At 33.8% G+C, this 17,912-nt stretch overlaps 1 protein-coding gene across 1 annotated transcript in view; it reads left to right on the plus strand.

The window, feature by feature from the left end:
* Positions 1-17,912, plus strand: part of PTEN (phosphatase and tensin homolog) — a 64,739-nt gene that overhangs the window by 9,249 nt on the left and 37,578 nt on the right. Inside the window, exons 2-5 of the mRNA XM_026686761.2 lie at positions 4,210-4,294; positions 10,597-10,641; positions 12,451-12,494; positions 15,465-15,703. Of these exons, the coding sequence (XP_026542546.1) occupies positions 4,210-4,294; positions 10,597-10,641; positions 12,451-12,494; positions 15,465-15,703 (413 nt within the window). The remainder of the gene's footprint in view (positions 1-4,209; positions 4,295-10,596; positions 10,642-12,450; positions 12,495-15,464; positions 15,704-17,912) is intronic.

The following is a 17,912-nucleotide window of genomic DNA, read 5'->3' on the forward strand; positions in this document are numbered from 1 at the left end:
TATTTTTCCAATTGTTATCATTCTGAATATGCTGAATATATTTAGCTCATAAAATATTTTGTTGTGATAAAATTTCAATCTTCCTTTTTGATGAGTGTCCACTGACTTAGATAAGACAAATTTAAGAAGGAGAAATTTGTCAGCACTGAATAACTATGATTACTAAATGGAACTTCTATGATTGCTAACAGCTGGTAAGCAGGAAAAAGGCTGTTAGCCTGCAAGCAGGGCATGAAGGTTTCTGGAAGCATCTGTTTGGCCATGTTAGAAACAAGATGTTGAACTAGATGTCTCTTTGTTCTCATGTAACTGAGCTGCTTCTATATTGTGAATGTTTTCCATCTAAATTCTTATATTCGGAAACAAAAAATAGATTTTTATCAATATTGAATGCAAAGGTACAAAATGGTTTTAAACCTTTTCAGATAGTACTAAATATTTTGAACAGTGTTCCACAGTGTAATTTCTGAGGGCATTGGTCCTTTGTGACAGCATGTTCATTACATAATTTAACTTTTATTTAATTTTACTTCTACATTTTCCATAGAAGTGCAGCTGGTTACATTTCTAAGAAAAACTCTAATACACCTGATTGTCCACTTAAATACAATTCGCATAGTCTTCATTTTGGATCAGTTTTGCCTTTGTTTATTGTATTGTCATATTCTACAGCCAAATCATAGCTAACAATTTTAAGGATTTGTAATGCATTGCTAAATATTCCTTTTGGATTCACGTTTTCTTTTTAAAAAATTGCAGTTGAGTCTTATGGTATCATGCTGAAGACTAATTAGAAGATTTTGCAGAATTACTCTATGTAAAAAATAGGACATCTTCCTTATTGAGTCACTATAGAGAAAAGGAGAAACATGTTGCCACAATTTATTAGAAACTATAGATTGGTGGTCCTTGACTTACACTCATTCATTTAATTACTGTTTACAGTAGTAAAGTTACGTGCTGAAAAGATGACATAGCCAACTCTTGTGCTTACAACTATTGCAATATCCCCATGGTCATGTGATTAACCTTCAAGCTCTTGGCAACCAACATGTGTATCTATGATGGTTGCAGAGACTGAGGGTCACAACATCACTATTTCAACTTTCCCAGGGGCTTCCAATAAGCAAAGTTAGTAGGAGAAGACAGATTTGTTTAGTGACCACATGATTTGCTTAATGACCACAGCCAAAAGGTCATAAATTCAGGTATGACTAACTTAACACTTAGCAACAGACGTTTTGGTCCCAATTATGGTCGAAAATTGAGGACTAACTATATTGTTTTAGATCAAGTAATCATGCTTTTTTAGTTCTTCTCCAATGTGCTGAGCAGAGAATCCAAAACTCCACCTTTCTGCCCAGAGACTGAGTCCTTTTAAACTTTGTAGCCATGCCTCTCTTGACTGTGTCCCAGTTTTAACTCAGTGTTAGCTCCAGAGAGACGCGTTTAACAAGAACTCAGAGAAAAAAAAGGCAGAGTTAAATTCTTTGGATTCTCACGGAGGCAGGAAGATGGGATTTTAATGCGGATTGCTTCTCGTATTTTTTTTTTTCTTTTTAAAAAAACATTAGCTGTTTGGCACAGGAATGGCCAAAACAAATCAGCTTTTTTTTTTTGCTAACGTCCCAATTATGGTAGAAAATTGAGGACTAACTATATTGTTTTAGATCAAGTAATCATGCTATTTTAGTTCTTTTGATTAACATGTATTTATCTACATAGTCTTAGAGTTAGACAGCCATACAAATCCAATAAATAATCCAATAAATGGCTAAGAGTAAACAGTTCAAAAATATTTTAGCTTTTTTTTTTTTGCTTATTTCCTTTTCTCTTTTTTTTTCCATTCAAGCATTCTGTGTTTGAATATTTTAGGATTTTCAATTTTGCATGATTTGTCATATATGAGTGCTAATGGTTCTGAGAACCCAGCTAACACTGATGGAATCTATAGTGAACTCATTAAATCTGCTTTGATTTTAATATACTTCACCTATTTTGTTTTTGCCTTGATCATTGGTTATCATGACTTATGATGCTTTCTCACTCTTATCATATTTTTTTAATTGCTGTTTAAAAACCTGTTTATAACTTTTAATGTTCTTGGTTAATTGATGCAAGCTTACCTAGCTGAATTTTAGTTATTTGATTGTTTTTTTTTTCATCTATTATTAGACACTTGTGTTGCTAGCCAGAAATTTGTAGCACTTTTTCTTTTAGTTATTTTCCACTTGAAAGAAAATAGCATTGGGCAAATAAGAGAATTCTATATATTTATGTATGTATAATTTTACATACATTCTATGTATGTATAATTAAATTTATCTTTTTCTTTGTGTTTGTACCTACATTTTAAAGGTAAGGATGGATGTTACAATTCTGTGTTAAAGCAAGTCTTCTACAACTTTTGTTTTTATGAATAGTACAAAATAATTAAAGAAAAAAAAAACCTTGTTCCTCATTCTTTATCCAGTTTACATGCTTTTTTGGGGAATCTGTAATCCAGGCTGGCCTTAGGAAACAATAAATATATACTGTGTGTGTGTGTGTGTGTGTGTGTAATTTTTTTTCAGCAAAATTGGCCATAAATTGGTGACTTTTCGTGGGTAATTAAGAGTAGTATTTTCTGTAGACTTCTTCCATTGTGTAATTCTAACAAAAGAGTTAAGGCACTTGAGAAATCTTCAGCCACAACATTTGAAGATTAAATAGTTTCCTTTTTCATTAATCCTTATTCAACGATATGATAGCAACATGGTCTAATTGGGCTATTTCCTCCTTTCAGAAAGGAGGCAAAAGCACAGCAACCATGGGAAAGAAAATCTGTGCTTTTCTACTTACATTTAAATTAAACAAATCTAGTAAGGTAAAAAACTTCAGTGAGAAAAAAAATCCGGTCAAGAGAAAAGATCCATTATTTTGTCCATGATGTGTTTCTTTTGCTTCACTGGGAGTCAGTGATGACAACTAAATGAATTATATGGAGAATACTTGTTCCTTGAAATCCTTTCACAGTAAACATATTTGGGTATATATACATATGTGGGTATATACATAATTTTGTATTTATTTAGTCATATTTATGTAGTGTATATTGGATGTGGTGGCCGTTTGAGAGCTGTATGCAACGAAATTTCATTTTTAATATATTCCAATTAGTGTACAGTCAAAGTAACAATAAAGTTGTTCTATTCTTTCAACCTCCTGCCTGTTATCCTACCTTTACAATAATCATGGCGTCGTCTTGTTATGGCAGGTCCTAGTATATTGTAATACAGACATGCCTCTACTTACAAATAGGTTACATTCTTAAAGGCTGTTTTGTTATATTAGTCTTCCAGTACTACTAAGTTGTGGTTTGTGGAAGTAGCTGCTATTTAATGGTTAGTTGGGCATAGTATTGTTATCTCTGGTGATGTACATGGTTATGAACGTCTTACCTGGTTCCTAAGTTTAGACAAAGGTTATACTTGTATATTCATGATGCAGTCATGATGCAATAATACTGTTTGACCTTAAGTACATATATTTAAAATAAGCACTAATGTACATAATGAACGCAATGATTTTATTAGATTCTTTGGAAAAGATTTTTTATAATTCTATATCATATTGCTGAAAGAGTGAAGTTACGTGGGAAGACAGTTTTTGTTAAATGTACTACTTGCTTAACAACTGTTTAAAGTTATGATGGGTTCCCCCAAAAGTTATGTATGATCTGTCCTCAAAGTTATGACTGTCATGCACACACATCATCCCTGTGATTATATGGTCACATTTCAGGTGCTTGGCAGCTGGCTTGCATTTATGACCAGTATTCTGTGGTTTCTGGCAAAAAATGCTCATTTGTAAGAATTAATTTGCTTAGTGATCATGTGGTTTGTTTCATGATTGTGGTGAAACTATTTTACAGATAGTTGTAAAATCAAGTCATGGTGACCCACTTAATGACTGCAACGTTATGACTAAAATTCTGGGCTCAATTTTGGTTGTTTAGTGAGGGTTAGCTGTAATAGTCCCTTTAGTTGCTGTTTCTTTTAAGTTGAACAACTAATTAAGTGATAAGCCAGTTTTAAGGAAGCACTGCTTAGTGTAGCTGATCAATTTTTTAAAATTCAAATTATGTAATTGAATACTTGAAGTATTTACAACAATTAGTCTGCAATTTTGTAAAAAATTGTAAACATTTCCTTTAACACGAATATTCAGATATTTATCCAAATATCATTGCAATGGGTTTTCCGGCAGAACGACTTGAAGGAGTGTACAGAAACAATATCGATGACGTTGTGAGGTAAGAATGTATTTTCAATGTCTTGTCTCAATGACAAGCTTAATATTTTGTTGTTTTTCAATATGTTTACCATTCTGAATTGAATGAATGAATGAAACTAACTAGTGATGCCAGCATATAAGAATTGATTAGAGAATAAAAGTATTTTGAAAATTTGGATTCTGTTTTGCAAAAGCATTCAGTTGAGCTAAGAAAGTACTAAGCTTTGAATTTAATATATGTAAAATTTAATATATATAAAAAAATATTCCCCCATCCATGCCTCTCAGTAATTACATCACTATCCCATCCATTGAAGTCATTAATTCTTGTGGAAATGGCCTTTCAGCTGTCAAACAGTTAGCTTATTCCTGGCTAAACTAAAAAATAAGTTTTAATAAACCTTCTACTTTTCAAACATCAACAGTAGAATTGTTCTTTCACATGATGATTTTGTAGAACTATATGGTATTGATCTTTCAGTAGGCTGGATGTGTTTGTTAGCCTGACTGCTTAGTTTGAAAATTTTTGCCTATGAAATTTATAATAGAGGAATTAAATATTCCAATTATTGCTTATTTAGTAATACAATAAAAACTCTTTATCAAATTTCAGTTATTTCTTACTGAAAGATAGTTTCCCCTCTTTTACTTTCACATTGGGTATAGTACTGAGTGCTGTTGGTCTCCTCCCCCATGCACATTTGTTAACCCTCCATAATTCTAAAGCCTCCTTGGCTGCCCGAGGTTCAAAATCTGAAAAGGCCATTTCATAATATCTTCCCTTGGGATGTTATTGAAGCAGAGGAAGCTGTGGAAAAACTGGTAGATCACTGGGGAGATGATTATATGTGGAAGGCAGATCATTGTTACAAAAAATCTTACCATCCCACCTATGAGAATTGACCTGAAATTATTTTACTACCTTGCAAAAAGTTTTACAAAAGTTTCCATAAAAGCACAACGGCACAAAAGCGGTGAATGAATTTGGTTGCTTCAAATAATATTTTTCTCTTTTACTATCTGGATGTTAAGTGTAACAATCCCATTTTAATTTGTCACTATCTGTGAACATATTCCTCCAATACCAGGCCACAGATATAGCAAATACATTTTCTTTTTGAAAACTTTTCCTTTATTGTTGCTGCTTCCTTTGTTTATTTTTTTAAAAAATTAAAAATAATTTATTTTTAAACTGAGCTTAGAAAACTTTCATTTGAGTGTGAGAACGGAAACTTATCCAAAACAATTTGGTGTTTAATTTTTTTATAATACCATAACTGTTACTTAATGTTACTATCATACAAGTTTTATCGTCAATTAGAGTACATATGTATGGTGCAGGGTGGTAAAAATAGGATTATTTTAAAAGAGAAACAAAAATAAGTAGTACTTCGAGTTAAAACTGCCAAACAATAAAAGAATCTTTTGTTCCCTCAGACCTAGCATCTTCTTTATTGCATATGATTTATAGGACTGAATAGTTTTATATAGACACAGTTCTTTATGTCACAGTTATAATTTGGAGGCTGAGATCCTTGAACCACGTATTTAATTTAAAGCTTTCAGAGAGGTGAAGTGAAAACCCCCTCATAGTATTAAGGCTGTCACTTCCTCTAAAAAGCACAGCACAATTGCTTTGTAGCTTTTCAAGGTGCCTTTCCCCTCAAACTATGGGTCATGCCACAGTTTGGCATAAATATGTACTCAGCCTGGGATAGCTATAAAAGCAGCTGTTTTTATGGTAGATGTCTACAATGATTCCTAAACTTCTCTAAACTTGCCTCAAGTATTATCAGTTCTAACTTGGAGAATAAACATGATCTCAATTCAGTTGGCTTTTTAAATACTACATAGATCAATCTCTTACCATTTTTATCCTGCCTAGTGTTCAGACTGATTACTTTTGTAGTAAAACTAGTACCCAGTGCAATTCCAGTTGTCTTATTTTAACTGTCTTCAAGAAGAAGCTATGACAAAGTGATTATCTTTCTGTTGAGATCAGAAGTTTTTGCTTTCTTTATTAAATCCTCAAAAAATTTCCATGTGTTCACTAAGAGTTGACAGTAACTTAATGACATGTAATCATCAATTATTTAATAAAACAGATTAAAAAAGAGAAAACAAAAAAATTCAAAAGGAAAAAATAAAAATACTGTAATTACGAGACAAATTGCATTCATATTAAATAGATAACAACATTCCTTATACCCTATATAATATACATACATCATACATTGTATGCATATTTTGAAACAGGAAGCCTTGAAATCTTTGATATCTTTGATTTTTGGAGGTCCAACAGTTTATATTTGATTTAAATTTGAGAGTAAAAGTTTCACTCTGACTAGTTCCACTCATCATTAATAGTATCATTATAATAGTAATGATAAAATGTTTTCTTGTACAAACTCAATCTGCTCCATATGCAGAATTAATCAATACTATTTCTGGTAGGAAATGTTATAGAGAATGGAAGAATTTTGGTATTTTAGTTGCATCCAGTTGCATTCAGAGATTTAAAAAAGGATAAAACAATTCTTTAAAAAGCAAAACTGAAGAATAGGGTGCCTTTCTTCCAAAGACCTGATTCGTCTTATTAATTGAAATACTTTAAAAATAGGTATTAGAGCAAACAAAAGAATCTTGAAATAAGTACTTTAATGTTGGAACTGTTAAACTGGTTACATTTGTGGTTTTGACTTACTGGCTTTCTGTTGATTCATTTTCTCATCCGGAAACTTGACAATGAAGCTTAATAGACTATGAAGAGGGTAGTAAGTTGTCAAAAGAACAAGAATCAGTTATGATTTGAGAATTGTTCTGTGCAAATACATTTCATGGATAGATCAAATCTGGAGGTATTTCAGTTGCACGAACTGTATTTCAGCAAATGAATACTTGAAAAAAGAAGCTTCAATATATTGTCAGAAATGGTGTAGCTCTCCTGCTTGGGCGGCGGGGTTGGACTAGATGACCTACAAGGTCCCTTCCAACTCTGTTAATCTATATCTATATATTACTACTTCTCAGATTATATATACTGATTAGTTTAATTTGTATATACCCAAAGTGAATAAAACTTTTATTACACTGTAATGCAATTTTTAACCAAGTTAGACTTTAAAAGTAATCTGTTTAACGACAAATATATTAACTAAATACAAATCTAAAATATTTTACAATTCAGCTTGATATTACTACAATATATATTTGTTAAAACGTGCTTTTAAAAGAATCATGGTTAACTTGCTATGATAGTAAATTATTCAGAAAAAAGGACTTTAAAAATATTAATTATCATATATCATGTACTAATAGTATGGCATATTTTGGACAAGAAGATCTAGAATTTGAGGAATAGCATTCTGATTCTTTATCTCAAGATAAAATGAGTAAAATAATCCTATAAAAAACTGCATTTATGTATTATTTATGACTCTAAAATTGAAGCTTTATGAAGGACGCAGGATTTGGATGTACTTCAATACATCGCTATAAGAATACATTTTTATACATTTTTTCTCTGGGATTTAGGGGTGAAATAATCATAATTTATGAGCTGGCATGTATAACAAATATCTGTCCATTTTTGCAATAACACTAAACCATTAATTCTGTCTCAAGTGTGCAGTAGCAATGTGCTGATGCATAAAGCTTAATCAGTTTATCTAAGTAGTTAAATACCATTGAAGCCACAATTAAACAGATACTTTAATACTAACAATGTAGATTGAATTACCTATAAGTAAACAATAATTCATAAATACATTTGAAATCCTGAATTGATGATTTATCATAGCATACAGATTTTGTCAGGTGTCCAAGCTAGAACTCAGCAAAAGCTTCCCAGACAGTCTACTCAACAAGACTAGATAGGAATCTTTATTCCGTACCAAGATGAAGCCAGTATAAACAGTTGATCTTCTCTACCGTCATTAGCATATAGTCTTTTCTTATCCAAACTACAGCTTAAATCTGGTGCTGCTTTGTCCTGCCTTTCTCATAGCTTACAGATTGTTGCCTTGGACTTTTCAGTTTTGAAGCTGTTGATTATTTAGATAACTGACATCTTTGCCCTAAGAAACTTAGATCCCCTTTTAAACTCTCAGTTATTTAACCTCTATTAAATCTCATTGATGTTTGATGTGTTAAGAACTGGTTCTGCTAAACTTTTTTTCAGTTTGAGAAATATTGATTGATGAAGTTAGATTATGATTATGCAAGAAATAATCACACTTGTCTAAATATGTGTGATAAATTTTATGAGTGGTTTTTGATAAATGGTGCAATGCCCCAGCATTTGAAGGAATGATTTCAATTGTTGACATACCAATAACCACACAGCACATGAGTAAAATTTAACTATAATTGTTGAATATTGGGATTTTCTAGAATAGTGAAAGAAAATTACTACTGCACATTCTGTATTGTATGTATGTATGTATGTACGTATATGTATATGTATGTATGTATATATGTATATATATGTTTTCTTAAGTTTTCACGGGTATTTATATGTATGGTGTTCAGCTTTGTTCGGGTATTTTCTCACGTCATTATAGTTGTGCTTTTAAAGTTGTAGCAACGTTTCGGCAGAATCTCATCTGCCATCATCAGGCTTCTGTATTATGTTCATCTGTGAGTCAGACTTTCACAGCCGTTTCAGTTTTAAATTTGGGGCTAGCCTACGCTGTGCCAGAATGGTTTTTTCTTCATCCTGATTGGTTGGGAGTCTTGGTCTGTGTTTATTGGTCTTGGAGTTTGCTGTGTTCTGCTTGATTGGTGTTTCTAATATCTTCTGTCTGTTTTGTAGCTTTTTTTTTGTCTTGATTGGCTGGCAATATTGTGTTTCCTGTATTGGAGGCTTTTAGTGCGGCTTGGCTCCAAGTAAACGGATGGCTATCATTTATTAGGAAGCTAGGTTTCATCTGTGCCTGGTTAGGGTGTGTTTGAGCTGGAGGTATCAGGGGGAGTCAGTTTGTGCCCAGGTGTTTTCCTGGTTTGTGGTGTGGAGATTTTTTTGTTTGAGAGTGCAGGCTTCCAGATAATTGATAGTCTGGTGGAGTCATCTATTCATGCTTTCAGGTCTTTTTTTCAATCTCTATGGCTTCTCTGATAATTCTGTAGCTGGGGTTTTCTATAGTGGCTAGGGTTTTGGTGCCATTGAAGTTGATGCTATGACCTGTGGCTGTCCTGCCCTACATAAGAGGTACTACAGACAAAATCAGTAATATACTACACAGGCATCACATCAAGACTGCCTTCAAAACAGACAGAAAAATAGCAGCCATCCTTAGAAACCCCAAAGATAAAACTGACCTGGAAAACCAAGGCATATATGAAGTCCCCTGTGCATCATGCCTGGCCACATACATTGGACAGACCAATAGAAGAATAAGTACCCGCCTGGATGAACACAAAAATGCAGTAAAAAAGCTGGAACACACTTACTCACTAGTCCAACACATGAAAGCCACAGGTCATAGCATCGACTTCAATGGCACCAAAACCCTAACCACTATAGAAAACCCCAGCCACAGAATTATCAGAGAAGCCACAGAGATTGAAAAAAGACCTGAAAGCATGAATAGAAGAGATGACTCCACCAGACTGTCAATTATCTGGAAGCCTGTACTCTCAAACAAAAAAAATATCCACACCACAAACCAGGAAAACACCTGGGCACAAACTGACTCCCCCTGATACCTCCAGCTCAAACACACCCCAACCAGGCACCCAGATGAAACCTAGCTTCCTAATAAATGATAGCCGTCCGTTTACTCGGAGCCAAGCTGCACTAAAAGCCTCCAATACAGGAAACACAATGTTGCCAGCCAATCAAGACAAAAAAAAGCTACAAAACAGACAGAAGATATTAGAAACACCAATCAAGCAGAACACAGCAAATTCCAAGGCCAATAAACACAGACCAAGACTCCCAACCAATCAGGATGAAGAAAAAACCATTCTGGCACAGCGTAGGCTAGCCCCAAATTTAAAACTGAAACGGCTGTGAAAGTCTGACTCACAGATGAACACAATACAGAAGCCTGATGATGGCAGATGAGATTCTGCTGAAACGTTGCTACAACTTTAAAAGCACAACTATAATATTAGACGTGGGAAAATACCCGAACAAAGCTGAATACCATACATATACATATATCTTTACATACATACATACATACATACATACGAGAAAAGCAGTAGTTGGTGTGTTATATCCATAAAATATTATTTGATCAAATAGCTCTCTAACTTATTTTATTTAATTTTTTTTTAAATATCAAAATGAGTTTAATGTATCACTTTTCTTTCAAGGTTTCTGGATTCAAAACATAAAAACCATTACAAGATATACAATCTGTAAGTATGTTTTTTTACGTAGATTCTATAGTTACTGGCCTTAAATATATTAAAATGCATTAGAACAGTGGCCTCCAACCTTTTGGATGCCAGGGACCAGTTCCGTGGAGGGCAGTTTTTCCGTGGGCTGGGATGTGGTTTCGTGCACTGCCTGCCTCACTTGTACAACCTGGTTCTTTAACAGGAACCCTATGAAACAATGATATATCACCTAAACTTGTTTTAGTTTTAGCAAGTGAATGATTTCATAATGAGTAAAAAGAGAATTGAAGCATTAATAACTCATAAGTTGAGATGCTACTTTATTCTGTAAAGTAATTGAGAATTTGGAGTTTAATTCCTAATGATCCTTATTAGGAAAAGCAGGTATAAAAATATTTTAATATTGATTTTCTTAGTGTAATTTTTAAAAAAGATTCAATATATTCATATTGAAATCTAGGTTTGATGTTTAAGAGGAATAAGGGGCATTCTTATATTACCTGCTTCGCTACTCAGTTCAGTGTTATTTAGGTAGGAGTTGCTTTTATTTGTTTGTAGAAGAGAGTTATTAGAAAAGGAAATGTATATTTAGTTCCAGATTTGCCGAGGAATATTATACCTGAACGGTGATATGAACTCACATTTTATTTGAGTTAATCATCTTTCCTATAATCACATTTTTCAATTATTTTCAGATTTATGTGCACTGTAATTTTAGTACTTAAAGTAGAAATTTATTAGGACTTAGGTGAATAGTGATTGTCACATTAATGCCACAAACAAGAATTCTATACATAGCTGTAATGTTTTCAAATGTACAAGTACTCATCTTTTACCCACTGTAATTGAGACTAATCCATTGCTAAGAAATGTGGTCATTAAGTGAAACTTCAAGCAACCACATCTTACTTAATGGTGTTAGTTCCAGCTGCATTTACTGGTAGTTCTTGACTTGCAACACTTCATTTAGTGACCATTTGAAGTTATAACAGCACTGAAAAAAGTGACTTATGACCATTTTTCACACTTACGACCATTGCAGCATCCCCATGGTCACATCATTTACATTCAGATGCTGGACGACTGGTTCATATTTATTACATTTGCAGTGTCCTGGGGATCATGTGATCCCCTTTTGTGAGCTTCTGACAAGCGAAGTCAATGTGGAAGCTAGATTCACTTAACAATTGTGTCTCTATTTGAACAAACTGCAGCGTTTCGCTTAATAAATATGTCAAGAAAAGTTGTAAAATGGGACAAAGCTCACTTAACAAATTCCTCACTTAGCAACATAAATTCTGGGTGCCATTGTGCTCATAAGTCAAAGACTACCTGTAATTGGGATTAAACGAATTGCCTACAGTCTTTAGCGCTACATCAGGTGACTGCGACTTATGGCTTCCTGTCAGCTTCCCCAATGACTGCTTGTCAGAAACTGTGAAGGTGGTAGAGGATGATCATGTGACTGTGTGATGTTGCAATCCTTGAAAATGTGCATCAGTTGCCAAGAGCCTGAATTGCAGTCACTTGACTGCAGAGACACTGCAATGGCTACAGGTTTGAGGAGTGATCATAAATCTTTTTTTTTCCAGCCCTGTTGCAATTTTGAATGACTTGCTGAAAGAGCCGTTGGCGAGAATTATTTGTACCTGTATTTATCTATATGTCATGAAGAACACCTGAACAGTAGTACTTCACTCTTTTCTTTATGATTGTAGTATTTGATTGTAGAAAGGAACTTGTAGAAAGGAATTTGTATACAATAGGTTTATCCCCCTACTAAATGATAGAATAATGCTTCATGCAATTTTAACTTTTTTCTTTCAGATGTGCTGAAAGACATTATGACACCGCCAAATTTAACTGCAGAGGTATGTTTGTTTTGTATTTTTCATAAGTTAAGAAACAAGAGAGTAAGCACTCTCTTCAATAATAAGTCCATTTCAGATCTGAAGTGTTGTGTGTTAATATTAGTAATCTAAGTTTTTCTTTTAGTTTCCTTCCCTTTATTATTTTGTTGGGGGGAGGGGTTAATTCTGGAAGGGTGACCTCTTCACAAACATTTCATGACCTAGTGACCTCCAACCACGCCAGATATCTCCTAGAACTTCATGCAAGAGTTCAATCTCAAGAATTTCATTTTTACTCCCTTGTATCCCTATCCCCAACTCTTAAATACTCCCAAAGCAACAATTTAAAAAGACTGAGAGTTAGCCCTGCTCTTTCAATAGCCCTTCAGAAGTTTGGGATGCTGAGGTGTATTCCCCAACTCCTCAGAAATTGCTTACTCTTAAAAAGGTTATTACACACTTACACAGCCTGATAGTTATCCAGAAGCTCAACTGTCTATGAGTAGATCTATATTTGTCCGTATTTTGAGAATCAATGTTTTGAGAGAGATGAATGAATGTTATATGGGATATATATTTGTGGCTCTTTGCAAGTTTTAGTAAATTAGGACTAATATTTTCTTTATAGTCAGAATTTGCATTTTATTTTAATTTGATCTCTGAGGGCAACAAGAAGTTCAGCTAAGGAAGTGATGATATCTCCAGAGTGTACCCTATCAGCTTTTTGGTAAGAGAGGAATTGAAGCGATTTCTTCGAAACAATAGTAAAATTCATCTCATTGGAGAGAAAAGCAGGTATCTTAGATCTCTAAGAAGTTTGTTTCTGAAGGAGAAATCCCTACCCCCCCCCAAAAAAAAAAAAACCCTGACTCTCTGGGTCAGATTTCATCATAGTATAAAAGCAGATAAAATAAGTAAATAACTTCAATATGTAGTCTGGAAATACTCTTAAGGTCACAGGAGTTAATGCACGGATTATAAATTGTGTACCCTAATATACAATAAGCAAGGAATTAATTTTGTTAATGCATCAGCTTTGGTAGTTGTGTGATCATGTTTATATCATGTTTATAATTTTACTATATCCCTATTTGATATAGTAAAATTTCCATCTTAAAAAAACATCAATATGCTACTTGCTGGATTCCATAGCCTATAGGATTTTATTATTTTTGGATTATTTTAATTTTTAAAAAGGGGACACACATTTATAGCCTGCAGAAGGTTTTGTGACTCTTGCAATTCAAAGCATAACCTCTCAGATATTTAGTCCCTGTGGCATATTGAAAATAAACTTTTTAGGGGCCTCCTAAGAATTGTACCCACCGATGTAGTAAAATACATGAAAAACATGTTATAGCGAGCAGGGTGTAATGATGAGGGGAGTAGCTTTTTTTGTAAATAATTGTTCTGCTTTGTCCACTCACATTGAAATAACTATTTTATTAAAGTGGTCATAACATTTCTCAAAATTTTAAAGATAAGGACCCTTAATTCTGTGCCTTGTTGGGAATGGATGTATATTTAACAGTAAAGTGCTATTGCTGAGGAGGAGGAGCAGATAGGCTTCTTGTAAAAACATGTAAAATATGTGTATTTTTAAACTGGAAATCACAATTGAAAGAAAGAAAGCAGTTCATATATCAACTATAAAGAATATTATTTTGCATGTTGTGCTTAGCTTAAATTCAACAGAATTTAAGAGCAGTTGCCCTTCTCAAAAATTTCCAGCTGAAGGGGTGGAGGTTAGAGCAAGTATGAGAGACCTGTGTGTGCAGCCCTTTCTCTACCAAGATTGAGCCTTTCACGTGTTTAATCATGCCTGAATAAGGTCTCTATTTTTTCATGATCTGGACATTATGAAGGTTTACAGCCTCTGTTTAAAAGTGTCCATTGTACCACAACTTCTCAATAGTGATCTCATCCAGAGGAGTTTTTTTCCTAGATTGCCTCAGAAATGTAACTATATAATCCCTTCCCAGCCATTATCAAGAAGGAATTAAGGGACTGTTAACATTGCAGTGGAGATAAATTGCCAGGGTGAGAAGAATCCCATATGAATTGCCAATCTGCAAGAATGGATATAGCTTTGTAGAAAGTTTAGCAGTCTTCTTCTGGTACTTTTAGTGATTTAAGGAACTTTTGATACTCAGTGATATGCAGGCTGAAGCTACTCAGAAGAATATTTTCTTACATTTGGTGGTGAAATACTTTTTGTTGCTGACAAGCTTGGTAGCTTTTGATTTGTCTGAATATACCTCATTGATTTCACACCTTGCAACTAAATTTTGTACTAAGGAAATAAGATAATTGTCTTATCTCAGTTTCATTACATTTATTTTACCACCCACGAACTTGATTTAATGTGATTCATAAATGATTCTTTAATGCTATGTAATTCATACTTCTCCACACATTCCCTGGCTGAGAGATAGTAGAAAATTTGCTTTCTTAAATTCAGTTGCATTTGAATCTTGGCCACTGATTAATTTCACATATAGTTGATTGAAACCAAGAGTAAAAACAGACTCTTCTATTTGTGTTGCTGGTTCTAAATGCAAAAGTTGACAGAGGGTGTTAATGAGTTTAAAGATGTTTCATATGAAACCCAATCATATTTTACATCTAGTTGAAATTATTGTTTCTGCGCACATGTAAAACCAAAGCCATGGGTATATCTCTTAACTATTTTTTAAAAAACAACCCTAAATGGTCAGATAGATTATTTAGACTAAATTGCAGATAGTTTTCAGTATCTAGATTTTTTTTCATTGGAGTTTCCTGGAGGAAATGGGGAGCCAGGAAGATTTTGAGTTGTGAAGTCAGTATTATTAAAATAAGCCGTACATGGCAATCTTTAATAGAGTTAGACTTAAAAATACCCATATTTTTTTTATTTAAGGAATTAAATAACAGATTTTTTAGCAAGGAATACTACAAATATATTGGAAAATTAGTGTTCAATTGAATAATACAATTTTTGCTTTATAGTTGCACAGTACCCTTTTGAAGACCACAACCCACCACAGCTAGAGCTCATCAAACCTTTTTGTGAAGATCTTGATCGATGGCTTAGTGAAGATGGCAATCATGTTGCAGCAATCCACTGTAAAGCTGGAAAGGGACGAACTGGTGTAATGATTTGTGCTTATTTGTTACATCGAGGAAGGTTTCAGAAGGCACAAGAAGCCCTAGATTTTTATGGGGAAGTAAGGACCAGAGATAAAAAGGTAAGAAATTTGCTTTTTCCTTGTCGATGTTCTTTTCTTTGTTGACTCTTGATTCTTAGATTTCATTGGGGAGGGTGTCCTTACTGTATTAGGGATGGTGAACATACAATTAATAAATAATAATGCAATGTTATTTAATTTCCTTTGAATTACATGATCAGAAACATCTTCCTTTAGGAAAAAATGTATTTGTGTTTCTTTGCAATGCTAAAGTAAAATTCATTTAGGATTTCAGATTCTCCATAGTGTACTTTGCTCCACTTTTTTGGATTTGAAAACTGGTTATACTAAACATTCAGTCATTTTGAGAATATTCTTTTAGAACATGATTATGATAATATTTGAGAAATACATTTATTTCCTGTTTCCAGTGTCTAGTTTCATATAAGTATAGTATCATTAATTTTTTACTAGATATACAGTGACTAGAGGCACTTTGCTGAATTTAGCTAATTTAAAACAGTTCAATAAACCAGTTCTGTTAAAATTTAGATGGGAAACTGCCAGAAAACCCCAAGGCCACAAACTGGGAAATTAGGGGGGGAAAGAATGAAAGAAACATCCTGGAAGAAGGCAATAGCAAATGACTTGATTTATTGCCAAGAAAAGATTATTATAATATCAGCATAGTCATTAGAATGCAAGGTCAATCTGCAGGGCCCTTACCTTGTTAAGAAAATTACATATTTCCCTTTGATCCATGTCAGAAATATATTTATTAAAAGAGGAAATACACATAATGAAAGCCTCACATCGGATTATCTTACTGATGCAGCTGTTAAGAGCACAGCTATTTTTCATTTGGGAAGGAAGCTGTATTAATGTGTCTGCTTCCTGCTTATATGTTAATAAAGCATCAGTTGCTTAGTTGGTTCATTGTATGTATTTCAGTTAATTGATCTATTTAACTCTGAAAAAAGGCTACCAGTTTTAGACAAACCATACAACTATTTTAAAAGGTACATTAGTTCATAATAATGAGGACAACCATCTGCTTTCCAAATACTTTAGAAAGTGCATGCCTTCAAAAAAAATCTGTTGGTTAGTTTAATTGAACATTTTTTACAACAGGATTTTAATAGATTAAAAGCTGGTTGAAACTGAAAGTTTCAATTTTAAAATTAAGGAAGTTTGTAACCATCATTTCCAAACTCTTGCTTTTTCAATATATGTACAATTGACATTGCACTCTTAGCCAATGTTGCAAATTGCATTTTCCTATTCTCTCTTGTAAGGCTGCGACAGGTCAGGTGATTGGGTTGCTCTCGTCCTAGCTGCTTGGACTGAGTCTGTCTAAAAGGCTGATTAGCCTAGCTCCGCCCACTCTGGTTGTCTTCTCCCAGCTTTCGACTCAATCCTCAGCCAGGACGGACTCAAGTCACTGCCTCTCCTGCCTTTGCAATTGCAAAGGCAGCCTTTACTTGAGAGGGAAACACCAGGTCCAAATCCCTTATGTCAGAGGCTGAGGCTGAGGCTTTGGGTAGATGGCAGAGTGTCACCTCCTGTCCTTAAGGGCTGAGCATATTTCTGGCACAGATAATGTGCAGGCTGTGTTGCAAATTGCATTTTCCTATTTTATAAATTATATTTGTTGGATGAAGGGGATTATAGAAGAGTTACATTTTACATATATCTTCAGAAAAAAGTATATTTTCAGCTGACAAAATGTCCAGTTAGATGGTTTATTAAGTTGTAGCTACTTAACAGATCTTCCTTTTTCTATTCAAACACTATTGTAGGAAAAATATGCTCACAGATCAGTGTTCTAGTGAAAAGAACAATTATTCTTATTCGTGGTATTTAACTCTTAAATATAAAATGTACATTATAAAATACCAGATAATTTTAAAATATATCAAATAGTCTTGAGAGATACTAGCTAAATCTAAGTTAAATATATTTTGTATTGAATCAAAAATTATTTGATCCTTAAATTCAGAAACCACATTTTCTGTATAGAGTTTTGCAGTTAGTTTGCAATGATGTAACTTCCCCAAAGTTAGCATCAAATTGTAATTTTAGCATGAGAGAGGGTGTAAAGTATATAATCATTCTCCGTAGAACTGCTGCGAGCATCCAGAGAGTGGGAGGTGCTTCAGTCCTTCCTTCTCACAGGCTGAGTTATAATTGAAGAATGCTCCTCCTTCCTCCACGTGGCTCCTCCATGCGTTCTCCCTGTTTTCACTCAGCCTTCGAGAAAGCAGGCAGC

This window comes from Notechis scutatus, chromosome 4 (assembly GCF_049901735.1).
Source record: "Notechis scutatus isolate UNSWTSFEM ecotype Mainland chromosome 4, rNotScu1.2, whole genome shotgun sequence".
Classification (NCBI taxonomy): domain Eukaryota; kingdom Metazoa; phylum Chordata; class Lepidosauria; order Squamata; family Elapidae; genus Notechis; species Notechis scutatus.